This window comes from Sus scrofa, chromosome 13 (genome assembly GCF_000003025.6).
Source record: "Sus scrofa isolate TJ Tabasco breed Duroc chromosome 13, Sscrofa11.1, whole genome shotgun sequence".
Classification (NCBI taxonomy): Eukaryota; Metazoa; Chordata; class Mammalia; order Artiodactyla; family Suidae; genus Sus; species Sus scrofa.
In genome coordinates this window covers 2,638,972-2,660,929 of record NC_010455.5, presented here as the reverse complement: position 1 = coordinate 2,660,929, position 21,958 = coordinate 2,638,972, and the positions used below count along the sequence as shown (strand labels likewise).

The window sequence follows — 21,958 nt, the reverse complement described above, 5'->3', positions numbered from 1 at the left end:
AGAAACCATTTTACTAATAGAAAATCCAACTATGTGACTTGTGCACACCATGTAAAGTTACAGTCACACATGAGTGACTTGTTAAAGGAAACTTGCTCTTGAAATACCGGCCTGTTTGCACTATTTTTCTATTATCTATTTACCGCTTGCTCATTTTGTCACGTACCAGCTCCTGCTGGCAGACAAGCAGAGCATTCCACCCCAAGCCAAGGAAATTCTACTCATTAACCATTTGTTACTGGGCCGGCTCAGCACTTTTCAAACTTTGCTGGGAACAGAGATCCCCTGGGGATTTCACTGAAGTCCAGGCTGACTCAGTGGGCCCTGAAATTCTGCACTTTGAACAAACACCTAAGTGATAAAACACTGCTAGTTTCCAGTTGACACTGAGCAGCAACAGAAACACAACCATCAGCGCTCAGAGGTGTCCCACCTGATTCATGGAGGATCAATGGACCAATACAGTGCACTGTCCCCCGGGATGGAGCTCTGGCCCTGACTTGGGTAACTCACAACTGCACTGATCCTTGGTCTCTTCAGAAGGATAACATTTACCTACTGTATAGCACAGTGTAATCTACTCGATACTGTGTAATAACCTATATGGGAAAAGAATCTGAAAAGAAATGGATATATGTGTATGTATAACTGATTTACTTTGCTGTGCACCTGAAACTAACAAAACTTTGTATACCAACTATACTCCAATCAAATTTATTGGGGGAAAAAAAATAAGGAAAAGGTAGGGAAAGTCCCTTTGAGGGAAAGCAGTGAGGACTGACTGCTTGATGGGTATGGGTTTTCTTCTGGGGGGGCTGAAAATGTTCTGGAATTAGATAAAGATGGTGTACAATATTTTGAGTGTATTAAATGCCATTAAATACATTATAATTTTTTTTAAAGGCCCAATACCACCTTTCTAAAAGTTATCTGTAAAGATTATGTAAAACAATGCACGTAAAACACGTAGCATAGGAGTTCCCATTGTGGCTCAGTGGCTCAGTGGTGACAAACCCAACTGGTATCCATGAGGACTTGGCCTTGCTCAGTGGGTTAAGGATCTGGCGTTGCCAAGCTGTGGTGTAGTTCAAAGACAAAGCTCAGATCTGGTGTTTAGGCTGTGGCCTGCAGTTCCTATTCGACCCCTAGCCTGAGAACTTTCATATGCCGTAGTTGCAGCCCTAAAAAGGCAAAAGAACAAAACAAACAAACCAAAAAACCACCTAGCATAATGCACAGCAGGTGATAACCCCTCAATAAATGGTAGCTGCTTTTACTTTTTGTGGAATAAGTAAAGAAGAAAGGCTCGAGGAAGCATAAGGAAAAAAACATCAGACTGTAACACTCCTTAAAATTTAATTATTATTGCTGTTATCAAAATATAACAATAGTGGAGTTCCCATCGTGGCGCAGTGGTTAACGAATCCAACTAGGAACCATGAGGTTGCGTGTTCGGTCCCTGCCCTTGCTCAGTGGGTTAAGGATCCGGCGTTGCCGTGAGCTGTGGTGTAGGTTGCAGACGTGGCTCGGATCCCGAGTTGCTATGGCTCTGGCGTAGGCGGGTGGCTACAGCTCCGATTAGACCCCTAGCCTGGGAACCTCCATATGCCGTGGGAGCAGCCCAAGAAATAGCAAAGAGACAAAAAAAAAAAAAAAAAAAAAGACAAAGAAAAAAAATATAACAATAGAACCACTGGGTTACTTCTATTTATAGGATGAATTTTGACTTTAAAATCTAATTGGCTTTATATGAAATGTGTAGTGCCTGTTAAATTAAATGCTAAACAGAGCTCACTATTCCAAAATATTGGACAAAGCTTTATTTTGGTCTTATAATGATCTCAAGTGTATCTTGTGAAAAATTAATGTTTTCATTCTAATAAAGAATATATGAAACTTTTCCATCCCAAAAAAGATTATTCAATTATTCTTTCATAATTCTAAATGTGTAAATTTAAATCTTATCCCTTAGAAGGTATTGTGTCAACAGACATGAGATTGACAAAACTGATTTAATCATAAAGCATACTCCATTCCCCAATGGCCTCGTGTTTCAGATCCTAAAGGCATTATTTCCTTTTACTGCCTTTGAGGAGAAGACATTTTACTGACTTGCCCAAGGTGGAATTGCTGAGAATGGCCACAGGGCACTAGGTACCCAAATGCTCGCATCCTGATAAAATAACTAAGGAGCATAAGGAAAAAACATCATATGTAAAGCTACACAAACATCCCACCAATCTGCACCGGCTTATTCACATACCTTGTCTTTTTGACCTGAATGCTGCTGCTGAGTTTCTCCAGCACATATTCACCAGTGTCATGGTTGATGATAAGCACACAGTCCTTCTGGTAAGGTCGTTTGTTCCCCTTGAATACAGTCATCGGTGGTGTGGATCCCTAGACACCACAAAAGTACCACTGAGATGATTAATGAAACACACCAAGTTAACTTATGGAGCATCTTCAAGGGCAGCTCGTTACCCTGGTGGGTTCAGAGTAAGCACATCCTGTCACTTACCTGCCTATGCCCTTCAACCCTGACCCATGGCTCTAAGGCCAAAGAAGAAAATCTTACCGTGCTGCACTCGCCTGGGCTCTGCAGGCCGTGGAAGAGAAGGCACTGGCCTTCTCTCAGACCCATAAGCTCTTTCTTGAGGGATTTAACAAAGCCTCTGCGTGCAACATCCCATCCCCTTCCTCCCTTTCATTTATTCAACCTTTAAATCTGCTCAAAGGTCACTTCCTTAGGAAGGCTTGCCCTGATTTTCTAAAATAAAGGCAATGTTTTCCTCTATTTATTTAAACTCCAGAAGGGCAATAAATGTTACTTGTTTAGTTCAAGACTGTATTCTCAGTGCCTAGTCATAAGTCAGCACCCAGTAGGTAGTCAATTTGCCAAATATAGCATTTAATTCCCTGTATGGAATCAGAAACTGCCTGGCTCCTTAACTCCTTATTCATACAGTAAAAATTCGGAGTTGGAAAGGACCTTAGGGACCACTTATCTAACCTCTTCATTTTACACTGAGAAACTAAGGTGCAAAGGGGGATGATGTAACTCACCAAAGGCGACAGGTAATAAGACAGGGATTTGAACGGGCAGACAACAATCTTTCCTCAGCACAAAGCTTGCCAGGTCTCCCTGTCCAGGCCCTTTCATTCTATCACTGGTTACCAAGCACTTATTATGTTCCAGAATAGGGTTGGGACATGCAATGACACAAATTCATAAAGAGTACTTTGCCTGATCTTTTGGGCTCTGTGATCAGAGTGCTGCCTTGGGCAAAGCTTCGAAAGAGTCTCTCTGCAAAAGTTCTCCCTTCAGCTTTTAACTGGGTTTCTTGCCCCTAAATAAGTTGAATGTTCTGAACCTCTGGTTCTGGCCGAAAGCTACCAGAATGCACATCACCCCTTGCCATATACAGGAACCAGGCTGACCCCGCCCTCCCTCCCCATGCTCCTAAGCTGTTGCCACTTTACATCCTCCAGGTGCCTGGGTCTTTCTCTCTATAGCTGCTGGGGGGCAGGGCAGGGGCTGGGGGGGCGGTTAAACAACATCTAAAGGAGGGGTTAGTTGTCCGCATAGGACATCTGGAATAAATGGAGAAAAAGGGAGCTTGGGGAAAATGGCAAAGAATTATTTTTACTCAAGTACATGGGAAATGTGAATTCTATCCCACTCCATCCCCCAAACTGGCATTTTAGGAATCTACACATTCTTAAACAGGAGGAAAATCAAATTGCAATAATGTAGAATATGAAGATCCACTGTGATTCCACATTAGAAACAACAACGATGGAATAAAACCCACAGGGATATGCGGCAGCGTAATTGTGACTTCATCTCCTTTGCCGACCTGGAGCTCTCCTTCACAGGAAGTGTCTATAGATGCCGGCTTAAAGTCATCTAAAGGGAAAGGGAAAAAAACATTTATCTACCAGGTTACTAATACTAAGCAAAGGCTTCTGGGGCATTTTCACTTAAGAATTGAAATTTTTTATGACTCAGATAAATGGAAAATACAAACCAGTTAGGAGTTTCTAAAAAAGTATTTCATTGTGGAAAACTTCTCATACACAAAAGCAGAGAGAACAATACAACGAGCTCCTGTGTACCACCACCCAGCTTCAATAATTACCAGCTCCAAGATAATCTTGTTGCAGCTATACCTCCACATACTTTTCCTCCCATCTCCACTGGATTATTTTGAAGAAAAAAAAAAGCTAGAATGTATATACTATTTTATTAAGCAAAGATATTCCCCTCTCTCAAGTGACAGATGAAAATTAATGCCTTATTCATAATGAATGTTTTACTAGGGTAATTACAAGGATCAAAAGCAACAGAGCACAGTTTTTAAATCCTGTGATTGTAAAACCCAATGTGAAAAATGAAAAGCTACAGCATCATATGCGCTGATTTCATTTTGCATAGGAACTGTCAACATTAGGATCTGCCACACTCAAGTTCCATAGCTTTAATAAGGACACGCCTATAGATGTTTGGGGATGACCGCTGAACTGTATTTCCAAAGGTTAATCCTGCCTGTGTCTCTGGATTGCAGTTAAAGCACAACCTGAACAGCACTCTTACTTTTAACACACATTTGCCTCAACCTGCAGGCCAGGTGCCTCTTTGAAGTATCTTTCTTAAGCTCCTCACTTTCCTTCACGCTACCAACAAATAACCTCCTCAGGAAATGACGCTCCCTCACATCCTCAATATCCTCCCTCAGAAAGGGCTGATCTGCTGTCAGTAGGAAGAAGAGGAATGACGGTGCAAGTGACCACATGAAGACAGAACATCATTATCTAACACACCCTCTTCCAAGGTGTTGAGTCACCTCTGAGAGTTCCTCTCAGAAAAACAAGTCTTAACCAGCATTAGGGCTACCAGGATGGGAAGCCAGGAGTTTGTGAATCAGAGAGATGCTCAGTCAGCCAAGTCTTTACTCAGGACACAGAGTAGAAGGGCCCTCCCTCAACAGAGTCTGTAATCAAGGAGAAAAAGGAGACCCAGCATAATGACTATTTTCACATTCCTTATGTCTGCTGCTTCTGCTTCCAAACATAGACCAAGCTGTAACTTATTCTTGGCTCACAAATTCCAATTTTATTCCTCACCCACAAGGGACATGGTCCCGAGGAAAAGTCGGGGTAGTCCAGGTAACCTCAAAGGCAGACGAAAAGCTGGCACGAAGAGATGGAGGAGGAAGACTGATGCGGCGCAGAGGGGAATGCGGTTTCTGATGTTTGCAGTGGGGATGAAGCGCGGCGTTAGGGCGGCCAGAACCAAAACATACGAGAAAAGTGAGGACAACAGAAGAAAATGGAATAGGAGAGAGTGGAGGCAGCTCCCAAGCAAACGGGAAAAATCTTTGAATCGTGGAGATCCCCTAGTGGGTCGTGGTGGAGTGGGGGGCCTAGGGAAACGAGCTGAACCCTGATGTGGACTCGGCAACCTTTAGGCAGCAAGAGGGGTAGGTTCGGCACGCGGGAGGGCTGGACCTGGCAGGAAAGGGGGCCAATGGTCTTTGGAAGACGTGTTTGGGACCACGAGGCAGAGGAACAGGAGGGAGGGACGAAAAGTCTTGTTTGGGAAGAGTGAACCGGGAAAAAGCAAAATGTCCCTGCGGATCCGGGGAGATAGGAAGGGAACTGATGCTGGCAGGCTCCCCGGGCTACGGGATCGAGGTCGGCCTGTGGCGGCTGCGGGATGCGGACTCACAGCGGATGGTGTGGAAGGAGGCCCGCGGCCGATTCTCGAAGCTCTCCCCAAGCCGCAGGCGGTGCTCCTCGCGGTCCAGCAGAGGGTTGGCCGTCCCGTTCATGGCCCCGCACGGGCCGCGCGCCCGCCCCGGCGCCCTCCTGGCGCGCCCGCGGCCGGAGCTGCCGGCGCCTGAGTTCGAGGGAGCAGCGCTCCCGGGACAGCACCCCGGGGCGAGCGGAGAACCGAGCCGGTGCCCACCTGCGGCTGGAAATAAGTCCTGGCGTGCGCGTCGGGGCGGGGGACAACTGTGAGGAAGCGGGGCCGCGGAACTTCCGGCGCCGGGGAGGGACTTCCGGTCTCGAAGCGGAAGTGGCGGGGGCGGTGCCATGGCAAAAAGACTCCGCTGGGAGAAGCCCAATGCGAGGTGCTGCAGACTGGTTTGTCCAGCCGCTGGGTTTTACCGCGGTGGCTCCCAAATTCTACTCACGCGGTTGGGCCTGGGTGAGGGCTTAGCGCGCCCGGCGCCACCCTCCAGGGGAACCTAGGAACTGAAGACTGGGCGCTGGCGCGCGGCGGTCTCGGTGAACAGGGCTCCTCACAAGCGCTCACAGGTGCTCGTGGCCGGGCGGCCAGGTTATCCCCGGTGTCCTGGAACCCCACACCACGCGTCCCTGGGTCTCTTCCTTCCCTTTGCGCGGACGACTGCGCGAGGGCCTCAGTTCCTGGAAAGCGACGCCCCTCTGCTTCGTGAAACTCTGCGACTGAGGCCTCCCAGGCTTAGCTCCGTGTTCCTTGGAAACGGTGACACTGCTTCTGTCTGTGAATTGACCACCCTTCTCCAGTACCGGCAGCTGTTAAGTCGCCCCTTTCACGGGCACCGAACATTGACGAGTATCTTCCCCCAAAGGTTTCTTAGTTCTTGGGAGTGACTCTGTTCTAAACTAAAGCGATTTATTATAATAGTTGACTTATTCAGGTTTGAATTAGAGTTCTATGCGTGAGAGCGCCCTGGCAGCTGAATGTCAGCCCTCTGTAGGCAAGGGCAGTGTCTGGGTCTTCTTTATGACCTCTTTTCTTATAGCGGGGCAGGGTTTTGTGTAGGGTCGGCCACTAGTAAACATTTGGTGAATTGAACTGTTTGGTGAAAAAACTGTGTTAGAACCACTAACTCAGCATCTTTAAAACTGTTCCAGAACCCCCAACCAGAATCTCATTCTTTTTTCCTGCAAAACACCCGACGTTGCCTGAGGCCTGAACCCAAAGAGAGGGGCCGCATCTGAGAAAACTCTGCCTGTGTAGTATCTGCTTGAATTTCTCGGGTTATTCGCGAAGGGAGAATATCCAGCAGTGTTAAATATATTACCATCAACTTAGGAGATGGCTTCTTTGCAAAGGAAAGGGCTGCAGGCAAGGGTTCTCAGCTCTGAAGAAGAGGAAAAACTGAAAAGAGACCAGGCTTTAGTGTCTGATTTTAAACAGCAAAAACTGGAAAAAGAGGCTCAGAAAAACTGGGACCTTTTTTACAAAAGAAATAGCACTAATTTCTTCAAAGATAGACACTGGACCACCAGAGAGTTTGAGGAGCTCAGATCTTGTAGAGAGGTAAACTAATATTACGCCTTATTTGAACTGTCTTTCATTAAGAATGTGTGGAAGAGGGGTGTTTTATTGCATTCTCACGGGCAGTGTGAGGTAGAGAATATATGAAGCCTGTCAAAACGCTTCATAAGTTTTTGTACCTTAGAAATACACTGTTGGAGTTCCCGTCGTGGCGCAGTGGTTAACGAATCCATGAGAAACCATGAGGTTGCGGGTTCGATACCTGCCCTTGCTCAGTGGGTTAACGATCCGGCGTTGCCGTGAGCTGTGGTGTAGGTCGCAGACGCGGCTCGGATCCCACATTGCTGTGGCTCTGGCGTAGGCCGGTGGCTACAGCTCCGATTCGACCCCTAGCCTGGGAACCTCCATATGCCTCAGGAGCAGCCCAAGAAATGGCAAAAAGACAAAAAAGAAAAAGAAATACACTTTTTATCTCAAGGAGTTTTAGCAGTTCCTGGGCTTTAGTGGGCATTTTCTGTTTCTTTAAAGTTAATCCCAAAGTGGTAAATATTAAATTCATACCAAATGGTTTCAATGATAGCTTCAAAATAATAATGATGATGAACATTTTGCCACAGCCCTTTTCTAGAACTTTACCTGTGTTCTGTAATTGAAAGCTGGTGATAACACTGTGAAGTTTTTATTAGTATTATCCCCTCTTGCTGATGATTTTGAGGCACAGAGCTATTTAAGTGATTTGTCCAGCAGTAGAACACCAGGCAAGGGGAGGAGGCCAGATCTGAGTGTGGGTGGTTTAATTTCAGAGCATGTTCTGTTACTAATATAATGTGTCTTCTCCATACCAAACTGCCCAATATTGGACAACAAATGAGGTATCGGTATTAGCTTTCACTTATCACGACTCCACGACGACGGAAACTTTGTCTGTGTTTTAGACCTTTTAGTTTGTTTCTTCAGTGTGCAGGTGTAGTGTACTGTAAATCTGGATTCTCTTTCCTCAGTTTGAAGATCAAAAATTGACTATGCTTGAAGCTGGCTGTGGGGTTGGCAACTGTTTGTTCCCACTTTTAGAAGAAGATCCGAATATCTTTGCCTATGCCTGTGATTTTTCTCCAAGAGCAGTTGAATATGTCAAGGTTGGTGCAGCATCTATGTATTCTGTTATATTTCTGTTTTCTTAGACTTGTTGGACCTGCCTTCTACACCCGTTTGCCCAGTTCCAGTCCTCTCCCCGTAGTTAATCACCTCTGATCCCTGTGAATATAGTTTTCCGGTTTACATGCATATATAATACATGTAGAAACACAGCATTATTCAGAAGAGTATACTAAAGAAATACCAAAACAACGTCCATATACTTATAGCCAGGTTTAATAATTGTTGATATTTTGCTACATTTGCACTATAGACTTTTTTTTCCAGACTTTTTAAAAGTTACAAATATGGACACACTTTAGTTCTAAATAAGTTGGCCTACATCATCCCAAAAAATTAGGACTTTTTTTTACGTGACTACAACATACTATCACAGCTGATGAAAATTATTAATTCCCTGACGTCATTAAAACCCAGTCCAGGGAGTTCCCCTTGTGGCTCAGTGGTAACAAACCAAACCAGTATCCACGAGGATGTGAGTTCGATCTCTGATTCTGCTCGGTGGGTTAAGTATCCGGAGTTCAATCTCTGACTCTGCTCGGTGGGTTAAGTATCCGGTGTTGCCTTGAGCTGTGGTGGAGGTCTCGGATGCAGCTCGGGTCTGGCATTGCTGTGGCTCTGGCGTAGGCTGGCAGCTGCAGCTCAGATTCAACCCTAGCCTGGGATCTTCCATATGCTGCACCATATGCGTCCTAAAAAGCAAAATAAACGCAAAAACAAAACTCAGTCCAGATTCAGATTTTCCCCAGTAGTCCCAGATGTCTTTTATAGCTGTATTAATTAAGGACTACATCTGACACTTTATTAGGTACCTTAAATCTCCTTAGCCTGAAACATTCCTACACTTCCCCTTGACCTTTTCCCCTCTGACATTGCATTTTTGAAGAGCAAGTCATCTGTAATGAAGTCCCGCATGCCAAATTGGTCTGTTTCTTTTTATCATTGTTTAATTTGTTCCTTTATCCCCTGTATTTCCTATAAACTAGAAGGTAGATTTAAATCTGGTAAAATATTTTGGCAAAAACACTGTAATAGGTGATGTTGTATCTTTTATATTGCATCCTGTCAGGAAGCAATAATGTAATCTCACTGTAAAAAATGCTAGTTTTGGTCACTGGGGTTATGGTGGTAACTACCTAGTTCCTCTGTTCACAGATACTTTCTTTCTGTCATTAACAAGTACTGTGGGGAATACTTTGGCAACATGCAGATATCTAGTTTTCCATCAACCTTTCGTAGTTTTAGGGAGTTTCCATCATGGCTCAGTGGGAACGAATCTGACTAGCATCCATGAGGATGCAGGTTCTGGCATTGCCAAGTTGACCCCTAGCCTGGGAACTTCCATATGCCATGGGCATAGCCCTAAAAAACAAACAGACAAACAAAACCTTTCCTAGTTTTAGCATCCATTAGTCCTTTTAAATAGTGGAATCACATTGTCCTGTAACTTGCTTTCTTCAGTCTACATAATGCCCTGCCAAGTTTTTCATCCTAGTGCATATAGATCACCACATTTTATTCTTCCGTAGAATGCATATACCATACTTTATTTATTGTCTTGTTGATAATTGTTTAAATTGTTTCTAATTTTTTGTTTTTATAAGTAGGGTTAATATAATCAGAATTAAGCACATGCCCCAAAACACATGTGTACTTGTCTCTGTGGTGAACAGTAGAAGAAATGGAACTCCATGGAGAAAGCATACATGTTAAAATTTAAATAGATAATACCAAGTTTCCATCCATAAAATTATACCAATTTATAATTTCTCCAACAGGATAAAAAATGTTTTCCTCTATGCTTTCAACGTTTGCCATTGGTCTTCTTTATATCTCCCAGTCTTATGGGCAAAAAAGTAATGTGTCCACATTTTAAATTGTTTACTCCTTATAACCAGTGAGATTTAAGACTTTGTGCTGTACAGATAAGCATTAGTTTTTCTTTTGTGAGTTCCTTTATTCCGCATATATTTATTAAGAATCTCATGTGCCAGTCACTGGGATTAAGCAGTAAATAAAACAAATGAAAACCCCACCCACATGGTTCTTATAGTATGAATCGTCTGTTCATACCTTTGCTCATTTTTCTTTCATTTTCTTTCTTATTTTTAGGATATATTCTGGATATTCTGTTATATTTGTTGCAAATGTTTCTTCCAGTTTATTTAGCATTGTTTTATGGTGTAATGACAATTGAAATGGTCATGTCAAATTTATTAATCTTTTCCTTTTTAGATACTAAGGTTTTATGTCTTAATTAGGAGTTCTATAATCATGTTGATATTCTTTTTATTTTTATTTATTTTTTATTACTCAATGAATTTATCACATCTATAGTTGTATAATGATCATCACAGTCCAATTTCACAGGATTTCCATTCCACAACCCAAGCACATTGCCCACCCCCCAAACTGTCTCCTCCAGAGACCATAAGTTTTTCAATGTCTGTGAGTCAGCATCTGTTCTGCAAAGAAGTTCCGTCTGTCCTTTTTTCAGATTCCACATGTCAGTGAAAGCATTTGATGTTGGTGTCTCATTGTATGGCTGACTTCACTTAGTATGATAATTTCTAGGTCCATCCATGTTGCTAAAAATGCTGGTATTTCGTTCCTTTTAATGGCTAAGTAATATTCCATTGTGTGTATGCACCACTTCTTCTTGATCCACTCCTCTGTCAATGGACATTTAGGTTGTTTCCATGTCTTGGCTATTGCACATAGTGCTGCAATGAACATCAGAGTACATGTGTCTTTGCGAGTTGTGGTTTTCTCTGGATAGATGCCCAGGAATGGGATTGCTGGATCGAAATGTGTGTTCTATTTTTAGTTTTCTGAAGAATCTCCATACTGTTTTCCACAGTGGTTGCACCAATTGACAATCCCACCAACAGTGTGCTAGGGTTCCTTTTCCTCCACCCCTTCTCCAGCACTTCTTGTTTGTAGACTTTTGGATGATGGCCATTCTGGCTGGTGTAAGGTGGTATCTCATAGTGGTTTTGATTTGCATTGCTCTAATAATGAGTGATGTTGAACATCTTTTCATGTGTTTTTTTGGCCATCTGTATGTCTTCTTTGAAGAATTGTCTGTTTAGATCTTCTGCCCATTTTTTAATGGGGTTGTTCGTTTTTTTGGTATGGAGCTGCAGAAGGTGTTTATAAATTTTGGAGATTAAACCCTTGTCAGCTGATTCACTTGCAAAGATTTTCTCCCATTCTGTGGGTTGTCTTTTTGTGTTGTTTAGGGTTTCCTTTGCTGTGCAGAAACTTTTTATTCTTTTTAGAATCTTGGTTATTACGGCTTTTAATTAATCTGAAATGAGTTTGGTCGTTATTTCTTCACATATTTCTCTAGCTCTGTTTTCTCTTCTTCTTGGATTCAAATTATTTGTATGTTTTTATCATTTACTATTGTCTCACAACTCTTGGATGATGGTTTTATGTTGGGTTTTTTTTTGGTTTTTTGGTTGTTGTTTTTTTCTTGGCCATGCCTGTGGCATGAAGAAGGTTCAAGGCCAGGGGAACTGAACCTACACCACAGCAGTGACCCAACTTGGGGTTCTTAACCCACTGAGCCACCAGGAAACTCCAGTGTTTGTCTATCTTTAACTTTTTTCCTTTTGCATTTTCAGTTTGTATAATTTCTATTTTCCTGTCATCAAGTCCACTGATTCCATTTTAGGTAGTGGAAATTCCTGTTAATGAGCCTTTCAAAAGCATTCTTCATTTCTGTTGCTATGTTTTTTCTTTTTAGCATTTCCAATTGATTCATTTTGTAGTTTCTATCCCTCTGTCAAATTACCTATTTGATCTCGCATGTAATCTACCTTTTTCAGTAGAGCCTGTAATATGTTAATCATAGTTATTTTAAATGTCCAAACCTTTAGTGGCAACATCTGTGTTATATTTGAGTCTGAGTCTCATGATTGCTTTGTCTTTTCAGACCATGTTTTCTCCTGCCTTTTGGTATGCCTTATACTTTTTTGTTGAAAGTTGTATATATCACATAGGGCAATGGATACTGAGGTAATAAGGATTTGTAATAATCTAGACAAGAGTTGGGCTGTACTTGAAGTCTCATTGCTGTAGTTACCTGTGAGGTTTGTTGTTGCTATGGGCCCCAGAGCTTTCAAACTCCTCTGGTAACTGTTTTTGTCTCTCCTCTTGGCTTTGGGTCTTCCCTCTGTGCTGTTCCCCATGGAGAGGCTGTGTCTTGCAGCTTTTCCAATATTCCACTGTTGTTATGACTGGAGACTTGTTGGTAGGGTGTGGGAAAAGGGTTGTCCCCTAATGTTCTGATTCTCAGTTTTTGAGCTGCATGGTGGGCCTGTGTCTTAAGGGTATGGCCTCCACCAGTATTTCTGCTTCTGCAGAAACAGAGCTTTTCTCTCCATCTCTTCCCCAGCTATAGGTGGTATCCACCCATGTCATCGTCTGTAGTCTTGAGGTCTTTCTATCTGCAGATGATAACCAGGTCTGGGTGGAGTAGTACCCACCCCTAGTGGCAGTGGTATTGCCCCATGCCCTAAAGCTACAGGCCTTGTGTGACTTTTCCTGTGCAGATTAAACCTTTACTCCCTTAAAAGGGATAAGAAAGTCCAGCACCAGAAAAAGCACCATTCTCCTTGTGAGAGCCTAGGGATGTCCCTGGTGGAAACACCTGCAGAGAGTGGGAACATCCTGATGGCTTCAGCCCTTGGGAGCGTCATACTGTAACAGGCACACAGTCTCTAGCAGTTTGTCACTTTTCCAGGCTGGAGGCTACTGCCTCAGGTAAGCAAATGCTTGGATCCTGCATCTCCCTGAAGGCACTTGTCACTGTCCTGGTTTGGGAAATGCTTGTGGTTCTGTGACCTCTGTTCTTTCATGGGTTCATATCAAAGTTGCTGTCTGTCCAGCTTGTTTCCTGTAAGGATGGAGCTACATCTCTCCACCTCTCTGTTTCTGCTCTGGAGCTGGAAGCCTTTTCATTCCTCCCGATGGCAACTTATCCTCTGACACAAGTGGACACAGCTACTGTTTCAGCAGTGGATTGAGTGAGAAATTCATTTCCCATTCCTAATCATTGTCACCATTTTAATCTACCTTTTCTGAAATCTAATTGTCATTTTTTCATCCATCTTCTATACTGTACACTACTAGGTCTGTTTGGGAAACTGTTTTACCTCAGTGATCTATCTGTCTCCACATGTTTTAGTACTACATTTTGTAATATGTTCTTTTTTTTTTTTTGGTTTTTGTTGTTGTTGTTTTGTCTTTTTAGGGCTGCACCCGCAGCATATGGAGGTTCCCACGCTAGGGATCAAATCGGGAGCTGTAGCCGACTGCCTACACCAAAGCCACAGCAAGGCGGGATCCGAGCCATGTCTGCCACCCACACCACAGCTCACGGCAACGCCAGATCCTTAACCCACTGATCAAGGATCAGTGGGTCCTCTGGATGCTAGTCAGATTCATTTCCACTGAGCCACGACGGGAACTCCCCTATAATATGTTTTGATGTCCAGTAGTGTACCTCCTCCTCCCTGGTTCCTCATTTAAAAATTGACTTGGCTATTCTTAAAGATTTTCACTTCCAGGTAAGTACGATTCACTTTGTTGAGTTTCTAGAAATCTGTAAGGAACCAGTTGAGATTGCATTGAATTTGTATGAGTTATAGTTACAATTGCTATCTTTTCAATATTGAATCTTCTCATCTAATAACTTTGTGTCTCTCTCTATTTATTAGGGTCTTTATTTACATTAACGTTTAACATTTCTTTTTCTTTTTCCTTTTTTTTGGCCTTTTAGGGCCACACTTGTGGCATGTGGATGTTCCCAGGCTAGGGGTCAAATCAGAGCTATAGCTGCCCGCCTACACGACAGCCACAACAACGCAGGATCCAAGCCACGTCTGCAACCTGCATCACAGCTCATGGCAATGCCAGATCCCTAACCCACTGAGCGAGGCCAGGGATCAAACCTGCAACCTCATGGTTCCTAATCGAATTTGCTTCCGCTGCACCACGAGAGGAACGCCTAACATTTCTTTTTCTTAACACTCTTTTACATGTATTGAAACCAGAGTGTACCAGGGACACACTTTTATTTAAAAAAAAAAAAAAAAGTTAGGTTTATTTAATGTGGTGCATCAAGGGATGATATACCTAGAAGAACTGTGGGAGCATCTCAGTGAGGGGAGTTGGAAGGACTTTTTGTAGGATTTAGGATTATAGTGAATGATTCAGAGGAGGGATAAGGAAGCAGAGGCTGGTCTTGGATTAGCATTCCTCTGGAGATGCAAGCATCTAAAATGCTCAGTTTTGAATGTGTGATAGACTGTGTACTCAGTTAAAAACGATATGGTAAAATAAAATCTTTCCCTTGTAGCAGTATTGACTGTTACATGCTTTCATGTACAAATGATTCATTAATCAGTTCTCCCCAGGAGCAAAGCGATCACTGATTTCTGTGCAGCAGTACAGTGTGGAAGTAGGGTCTCCTTTTGATGTGTTTTTATATATATATCAACACAGATGTTGCATTAAAATTATTTTGTGTTTTTTTCCTCTCTAGCAAAATCCTCTGTATGACACAGAAAGATGCAAGGCATTCCAGTGTGATCTGACTAAAGATGACCTTCTGGAACATGTGCCCCCAGAGTCCGTGGATGTTGTCACATTGATATTTGTGCTCTCTGCGGTTCATCCTGATAAGATGCGCTTGGTCTTACAAAACATTTACAAGGTTAGTGATCTAACCCTGCACTTGAGGGTTAGATGTCCTGAGCTTTTCACTCACCTTCCCTGAGGCAATTGTGCCGTCTGGATCTCAGAGCCTCCCTCTTCTCACTAGGTGGGCTTTGTGGTCAAGTGTGGAAAGGGGTTCTCTGGTCTAAACATCCACCCTACATTCTGGTTTGCCCAGGGGCCATGGCTGCCCTTGAGAGCTTGGCCAGCCCTGGAGCAGGAATGATTCTGCAGCTCCCTGGGATCTGTGGGGCCCTACTATAAAGTGAGAAGAAGCGAGGCTCAGGGAAGAACACACAGTCCAGAGTGCAGGTGCCCAGAGTCAAACCCAACCTCCCTTAGAGGCAAGTTCCTCCACCTCTCTGAGCCTCCTTGTCGTTACCTGTAGAATGTTGAGATAATAGTTCCTATATCTTTGGGTTTGGGGGAGATTATATGAGATATGTACCGAGTGGTTAGCACAGTGCCTAGAAATAGTGAGTTCTCTTTAAAAGTCAGCTGCGGTTGTTGTTGTTGTTGCTCCAATTGTTAGAATGGGGAGACAGATTGGGGAGAACCCCAGCTGCCGTGGCCTCCAGGAGGCTCTGCAGACCTCAGGAAGTAAAGTGTCACTCATCAATCCTGTGTCGCAAGACAGACCACTTTATTGTCCTCCCCTGAGCCTCAGTTTTCTTAACTATAAAATGGGGTGTCTTTCACTCATGGGGTTATTGTGAGATGCAGGTAAGATCAGGTATGAGGTGCTTTGTAAACTACAGTAGAGGCTTTCAGCCATGCAAACTGGGGAACCATGTTGATTCATTCAAAATCAGCTAAGTCAAGAAATGATTAAAAATGGCACATTCTTACTGTAAACATTTCATCATAACTTAAAATATGTTAAAACTCATTTATCATTCTTTTCATGTAGAGCTAAGGCCTTTAAGTGTGGGGCCATTTATCATCTATCTTATATGAATCACATAGGTAATAGGTTTTGGTTTCTTGAAAAGTAGAACAAGAACTTAAGAACAATTGAAAAGTAATATGAGGGCAGATTCTTTTATATTTTTACCCAGACTTTCACAGTTGATTTTCTCACACCTAATTAAATAGCAGTTTTTTCAGTGCTTGTTTAAAGGTCTTTCCAAAGTATTCAGTGTACTTTTCGTAGAAAACAAAAGTGCTTTCTGTTCACATCCATATTGAATTGTTTACGAACTCGTTTACAGTTATAAGTCTGAGTGCAGCAGGATGAGCAGGTTTGGGAACAAGCGCAAGAACTGCTGGGCACATGCTCCCTGGGAGGCACTGAAGTGCAAGGCCACACGGTCTAGAAAAGCCTGGGAGCCTCACCTGCTCAATGAGTCATGACTTTAGGCAATCTGTTTACAGAGGGAGCAGGGAGCATCCAAGCTGAGAAAGTGGACAGTAGGCACCGGCCTCTTTGTATGTAGAGCTGTACATTAAAATTTTAACCCTGGTTCTCGCTTTAAAAGACTAGTGAGGTAGAAATTTTAAGGCACTGGAAACCTGTTGAGCTGACTCAGTCCACACCTTGTAACCTTTCTAACAGCGACAAATTCCATTTCAGCAGTCCTCCTGTTTTTAACCCTTCCCCCCAATAGAAATCTCTTTGCAGCTGATTTGGAATGAGTTCACAGCAGCAGTGTGATGCTGCCATATGTGGTGACTGGTTTGTTAATTGGAGATCCTGTGCTTTGTCAGGAAATTACCAGAAGAAGCAATCTCTCAGCCTCCTTTTGGGCGGCTCTGAAGTCTTGCTTGAATAACCACAGGAATAAGTTGTTGTCAGGTAGCTGTAATTATTCTAGGATGTTGACACCAGAGAAGTTTTTTTTGTTTTGTTTTGTTTTGTTTTGTCTTGTTTTTGGTCTTTTTAGGGCCACTCCGCAGAGCATATGGCAGTTCCCAGGCTAGGGGTCAAATTGGAGCTGTAGCCACCAGCCTACACTGCAGCCACAGCGATGCCAGATCCAAGGCTCATCTGCGACCTACACCACAGCTCACGGCAACGCTGGATCCTTAACCCACTGAGCAAGGCCGGGGATCGAATCCGAAACCTCATGGTTGCTAGTCAGATTCATTTCTGCTGCGCCACAACAGGAACTCCGACACCAGAGAAATTTTAAAAGCGCATAATTTTAAACTGAAAAGCAGCCCTACTGTAGAATCCCCTCATTTTTGGAATAGGAGAGTAAAGTAAGTATAGACCAAATTTGTTTTTGGAAGACAAGATTTGGTTCCTCCCTATGCCATTACTTGCCTCGAAAGCCCAGGAGAGTCACAGGTATCCTGAACATCACTGACCACGGAGTGGGTCTGGTCGACTTCGCCCAAGCACTTCCTAGAGCTGTTGGGAGGGAGAGAAAACCTGGTGAGCAGACAGTACATCAAAGGAGACATTAATACTGTAATTGCTATTGTATGGACGAGAAAACACGTTGAAAGGGATGAAATGACTTGTCCAAGGTCATTCAGCCAGTCAGCAGAAAAGCGGGCTTTCCTAATTCCTGAGCAAGCGTCCCATGCAGCCCTTCCTTACATCTGAAATTAAGAATAAGTCTTTCTCAGAGTTCTGTGGTCCAGCAGGTTAAGGATCCAGCATTATCACTGCTGTGGCTTGGGTCAGTTCAATCCCTGACCCAGGGGGAAAAAAAGATTAAGTCTTTCTCATACAAGCTGAAGTTTACAGATTTTTTTCCTTCTCATTTATTTACATTTTAAAATTTAGCATTTCTGACTAAGGTAAGAATTTTTTATTTTAAATGACAATATTTTAAATGCATGCTAGTGTTAATAAGAATTTGCTAAATGAAGGAGTTCCCTGTTGGTCTAGTGTTTAGGATTTGGCACTTTTATCACCGGGACCTCATCTCAGTTTCCTAATCTGGAAACTGAGATCTCACATCAAGCCACCCAACTCCAGAGCCAAAAGATAAGTATAAATAAATAAATTTGCTAAAAGAGAAAACCTACAGCATACTTGGAAATATTATAGACAGCCTTTCATATTCTATTAAGGAAGAGGAAACGCATCAAACCGTATCAAAAATCTATTATTATATCATCTGTCTGAAAAATCATCTTGTTGATGTGATGACCCTGAATATATTTAATAAAATCAGTGCTCCTTTTGAAATTCACTCTTACTTGGTAATGTTACTCAGTTTGAAAAAATTCCCATGTAAAAATCAAGTGTCACGGTAAGTACCACTTTCTTTTCATTCTGAAAAGCATATGGCTGTTTGCTTTGTAAGAGAGGGGCAGTTATATCAAACTTGCAGACCTTACCGTCCAGTTTTTGAAATGCCTGCTCTGCCGGCTGTTTATGAAAGCCTTTGGAGAGGGAATCCCACTGGGGCCTGACACAGGTCTCTTCTCTGCTTGCAACACCGGCCCGAGGATGCACTCCACCTCCAATCCAGAGGTGCAGCAGTTGGGAAGGATACCCGAAGTCACCCCTTCCCTCACAGCCTCTCTTATCAGTAGTGCGAATGGAACTGGAACAACCCCCTCCCCCCACCCAGGGCTAACAAACATCCCTCATCTGCAGTGTGATGCCCTTTGGCCCAAGTTCGAGTCCTTTCTCCCCTCCTGGTATTGTATGATCATGGACAGATGGCTTCCCTCTTCTGCTGTCCGTTTCCTCATCTCACAAAGACTAATAATCACACTCTGTACTTCCTTCCAGAATTGTATAAAGACTCATGAGAAAACATCTGGTAAGCCATACAGTGCTGTCCCCGTCAGTGTGGTGGTTGAGCTGTACAGAAATGTAGCACAGCGAGACCAGAGCCGAGACTCAGGATGAGGAAAGCTAGCTGGAATCAGTGGAAAGGGAAAATGGAATCTCGTGTTTTGTTTTGTTTTTTCATTTAAGGCTGCACCTGCAGCATATGGAAGTTCCCCATCTGGGGTCAAGTCGGAGCTGCAGCTGCTGGCCTACACCACAGCCACAGGAACACTAGATCTGAGCTGCATCTGCAGCCTATGCTGCAGCTTGTGGCAATGCCAGATCCTTAATCTGCTGACTGAGGCCAGGAATTGAACCAGCATCTTCATGGGTACTAGTCGGGTTCTTAACCTGCTGAACCACGATGGGAACTCCAAAATCATATTTTTTTAAAGATGCAGTTTGACTACAGGTCATGGATTGGGAGATAGCTCATAAAATGGTGGGAGAACACACTTTAGCAAGGATATGACTGATTTATTTAGTGGCTCTAACATTTAGATTGTATGACACTGGACCTTCCAGAGTGCTTTCAGTGCTCAGCGCCCCTAAGTACCCCTCCAGTGAATGGGATGCCACCTCTTACCACACCTGACAAGCAGGCCCTTTTCCTTCATCGTATGAGTATTTCAGTCTGGCCTCTTTCATAACTTTCACAAATGTGAGTTATTTTAATCTGTAAATTAATTAGATTTTATTCTGTAGTAGGTTATTTGACTGAGTTCCCCAGAGTTATGTGCAGCCTCTTTTGTTTCGCAGGTCTTAAAACCAGGCAAAAGTGTCTTGTTTCGCGACTATGGGCTTTATGATCATGCCATGCTTAGGTTTAAAGCCGGCAGCAAACTGGCAGAAAACTTTTATGTTAGACAAGATGGAACCAGATCATATTTTTTCACCGATGGTAAGATTGCTGGAATCTGTCTTTATTTCTGATTGCATCGTCACTGTGGTACCGATTGGGTGGGTCGGCTGTACTCCACCCAGAGGCACAGGGTCCTGGAAGAAGCCTGTCCATGCACACGGCTTACCTGCACCAGCCTTGAGCTCACAAGCCGCCTATGGTGACAGTGTCCAGTTAGTGAGCCATGTTAGTGGACAGGCTCCGACATGCTTTGCGGATGACCTGCCAGGAGCCATGCTGGAAACAGGGAAGGGCAAGTCAGAACCTTCACTTTGTTCATTCAGAAATAAGGCAAGGAGTTCGGATGCCTTAAGATTACCTGAGTCTCACAAAGGTGGGAAACCTTTTTCTATAAAAGCGATTGTATCTATTTTTAAATAACGCAGACTTGCTATAGAGGAATCTTTAAAAGGTCACTTTTGATGAGAAAACCAAATGCTGAGTGTTATTTTAGTCTTTTAGGTATTTTGAACATGAGTTTTAGTTTTAAGTGTATATGATACAGGCAGACCTCGTTTTATTAGCTTTGCAGATACTGCATTTTTTACACATGGGAGGTCTGCGACAAGCCTATGTTGGGAAAGTCTATTTGGCACCATTTTCCCAACAGTATTTGTTCACTTCATGTCTCTGTGTCACATTTTGGTAATTCTCACAGTATTTCATCATTTTGCATGAAGTATGGCATCAGTATTATATTTGCTGTGGTGATCTGCGTTAGCGAGCTTTGATGTTACTGTTGCAAAAAGATTATGACTTGCTGCAGGCTCTTATGATGGTTAGCATTTTTTTAGTAATAAAGTTTTTTTTAATTAAGGTGTGTATTTTTTTTAAACACAGTGCTATTGCATACTTAATAAACTATAGTACAAATGTAGTATGTGTAAACATAACTTTTATATGCACTGAGAAACCAGAAAATTCATGTGGCCCACTCTGTTGAAACATTTGCCTTTATTGTGGTGGTCTGGAACCAAACCCACAATATCTCAGAGGTATGCCTGTAATCTGGATCATAAGATAATTATTACCTTCTTAATCCCTGGGTTTTTTTTTTTTAACAATGTTTTTATTTCCTAAAATGAAATTTTTCTTAGATTCTAAAAATAACACTGAAAGTAAGTGATTATTAGAGTTCCCTCATGGCTCAGCAGGTTAAGGATCCAGCCTTGTCACTGCTGTGGCTCTGGTTACAGCTGTGGTGCAGATTCGATCCCTGGCCCAGGAACTTCTGCATGCTATAAGCTCCCCCCCCAAAAAAAAGTGATTACCATGAAAACTACAAAACCATCAAAATCTCAGGTAAAAATTATAAGTTGGTTTTAATGTTTTGGATTCATGAAATCTGATTAAACCAGTTATAAATAATTAAGATGCAATTATGTCTATAAAGTGCTTCAGAGCACATTCTTTAAGAGCTTTTATCTTTGCTACACAGCTGTTCTATTTGTTTGACTTAACATGTGGTGACGTATTGTTTGGATTAACTTCTCCTCAGGGTATGTCACCATCAGGTAATTTTTTTCCCACTCTGGTCACAGATTTTCTTTTATGTTAGGATGGATGAAGTGGTATAGCCAGTTTGCATTGTGTTTCTCTTTACTTTTTTGGTTACATTGTTTAATTGGAGGTTTCTCTTTGACAGTAAGAAGTAGGAGTATGTTATTTTTCCAGAACAAAAACAGCCTTTACCTTGGAGCCTTGAGGTTCTCCTTTCACTAAAGATGCTCTGGCTCAGCCTCCTGCCCCTCCCTGCTGCACAGTTGTGCAGTGGTGTCCAAGCTGCGAGCACTGTCATCTGCTTGCCTTCTAGAATTCCTGGCGCGACTCTTTCTGGATACAGGTTACGAAGAACAGGTGAACGAGTACGTGTTTCGTGCAACAGTGAATAAAAAAGAAGGCCTGTGCGTGCAGAGGGTTTTCCTCCAGAGCAAGTTCCGAAAGTCTCCCAAGAACCCAGCTCCCATGACCCTGGGCCTGGACCACGAGTCCTGACCTTTCACAAGGTTGACATCTGTGCCTCCCCTTGAAAAGCAAAGTTTTATTTTTTGTATATTTTTGTATTTTAACCTTTTAAAATGAGTGTGTGTAATATTCATATTGAAAAGTATCCAGTCTGTGTTATGTTATAGGAATGTAAATAAAATTGCAAGGCCTGAGAAGGAAA

At 42.9% G+C, this 21,958-nt stretch overlaps 2 protein-coding genes across 7 annotated transcripts in view; one reads left to right on the top strand and one right to left on the bottom strand.

The window, feature by feature from the left end:
* The window catches only part of EAF1 (ELL associated factor 1), a 16,312-nt gene extending 10,211 nt beyond the window's left edge, over window positions 1-6,101 (bottom strand). The window contains 3 exon segments of the mRNA NM_001206456.1: window positions 2,264-2,400; window positions 3,816-3,910; window positions 5,732-6,101. Coding sequence (NP_001193385.1) covers window positions 2,264-2,400; window positions 3,816-3,910; window positions 5,732-6,101 — 602 coding nt within the window.
* METTL6 (methyltransferase like 6) lies at window positions 6,085-21,958 on the top strand. Of its 6 annotated transcripts, XM_021068433.1 has the most exons (6): window positions 6,085-6,137; window positions 6,907-7,315; window positions 8,275-8,409; window positions 14,982-15,152; window positions 19,650-19,791; window positions 21,466-21,958. In XM_021068433.1, the coding sequence occupies exons 2-6, from the start codon at window positions 7,091-7,093 to the stop codon at window positions 21,681-21,683; spliced, it is 891 nt and encodes a 296-aa protein (XP_020924092.1). In that variant the 5' UTR covers window positions 6,085-6,137; window positions 6,907-7,090; the 3' UTR covers window positions 21,684-21,958. The 6 variants fall into 6 exon arrangements, with proteins under 6 accessions (XP_020924092.1, XP_013836823.1, NP_001193375.1 ...); NM_001206446.1 differs by having other exon boundaries at window positions 6,101-7,315; window positions 21,635-21,958; NM_001206445.1 differs by having other exon boundaries at window positions 6,101-7,315; window positions 21,605-21,958.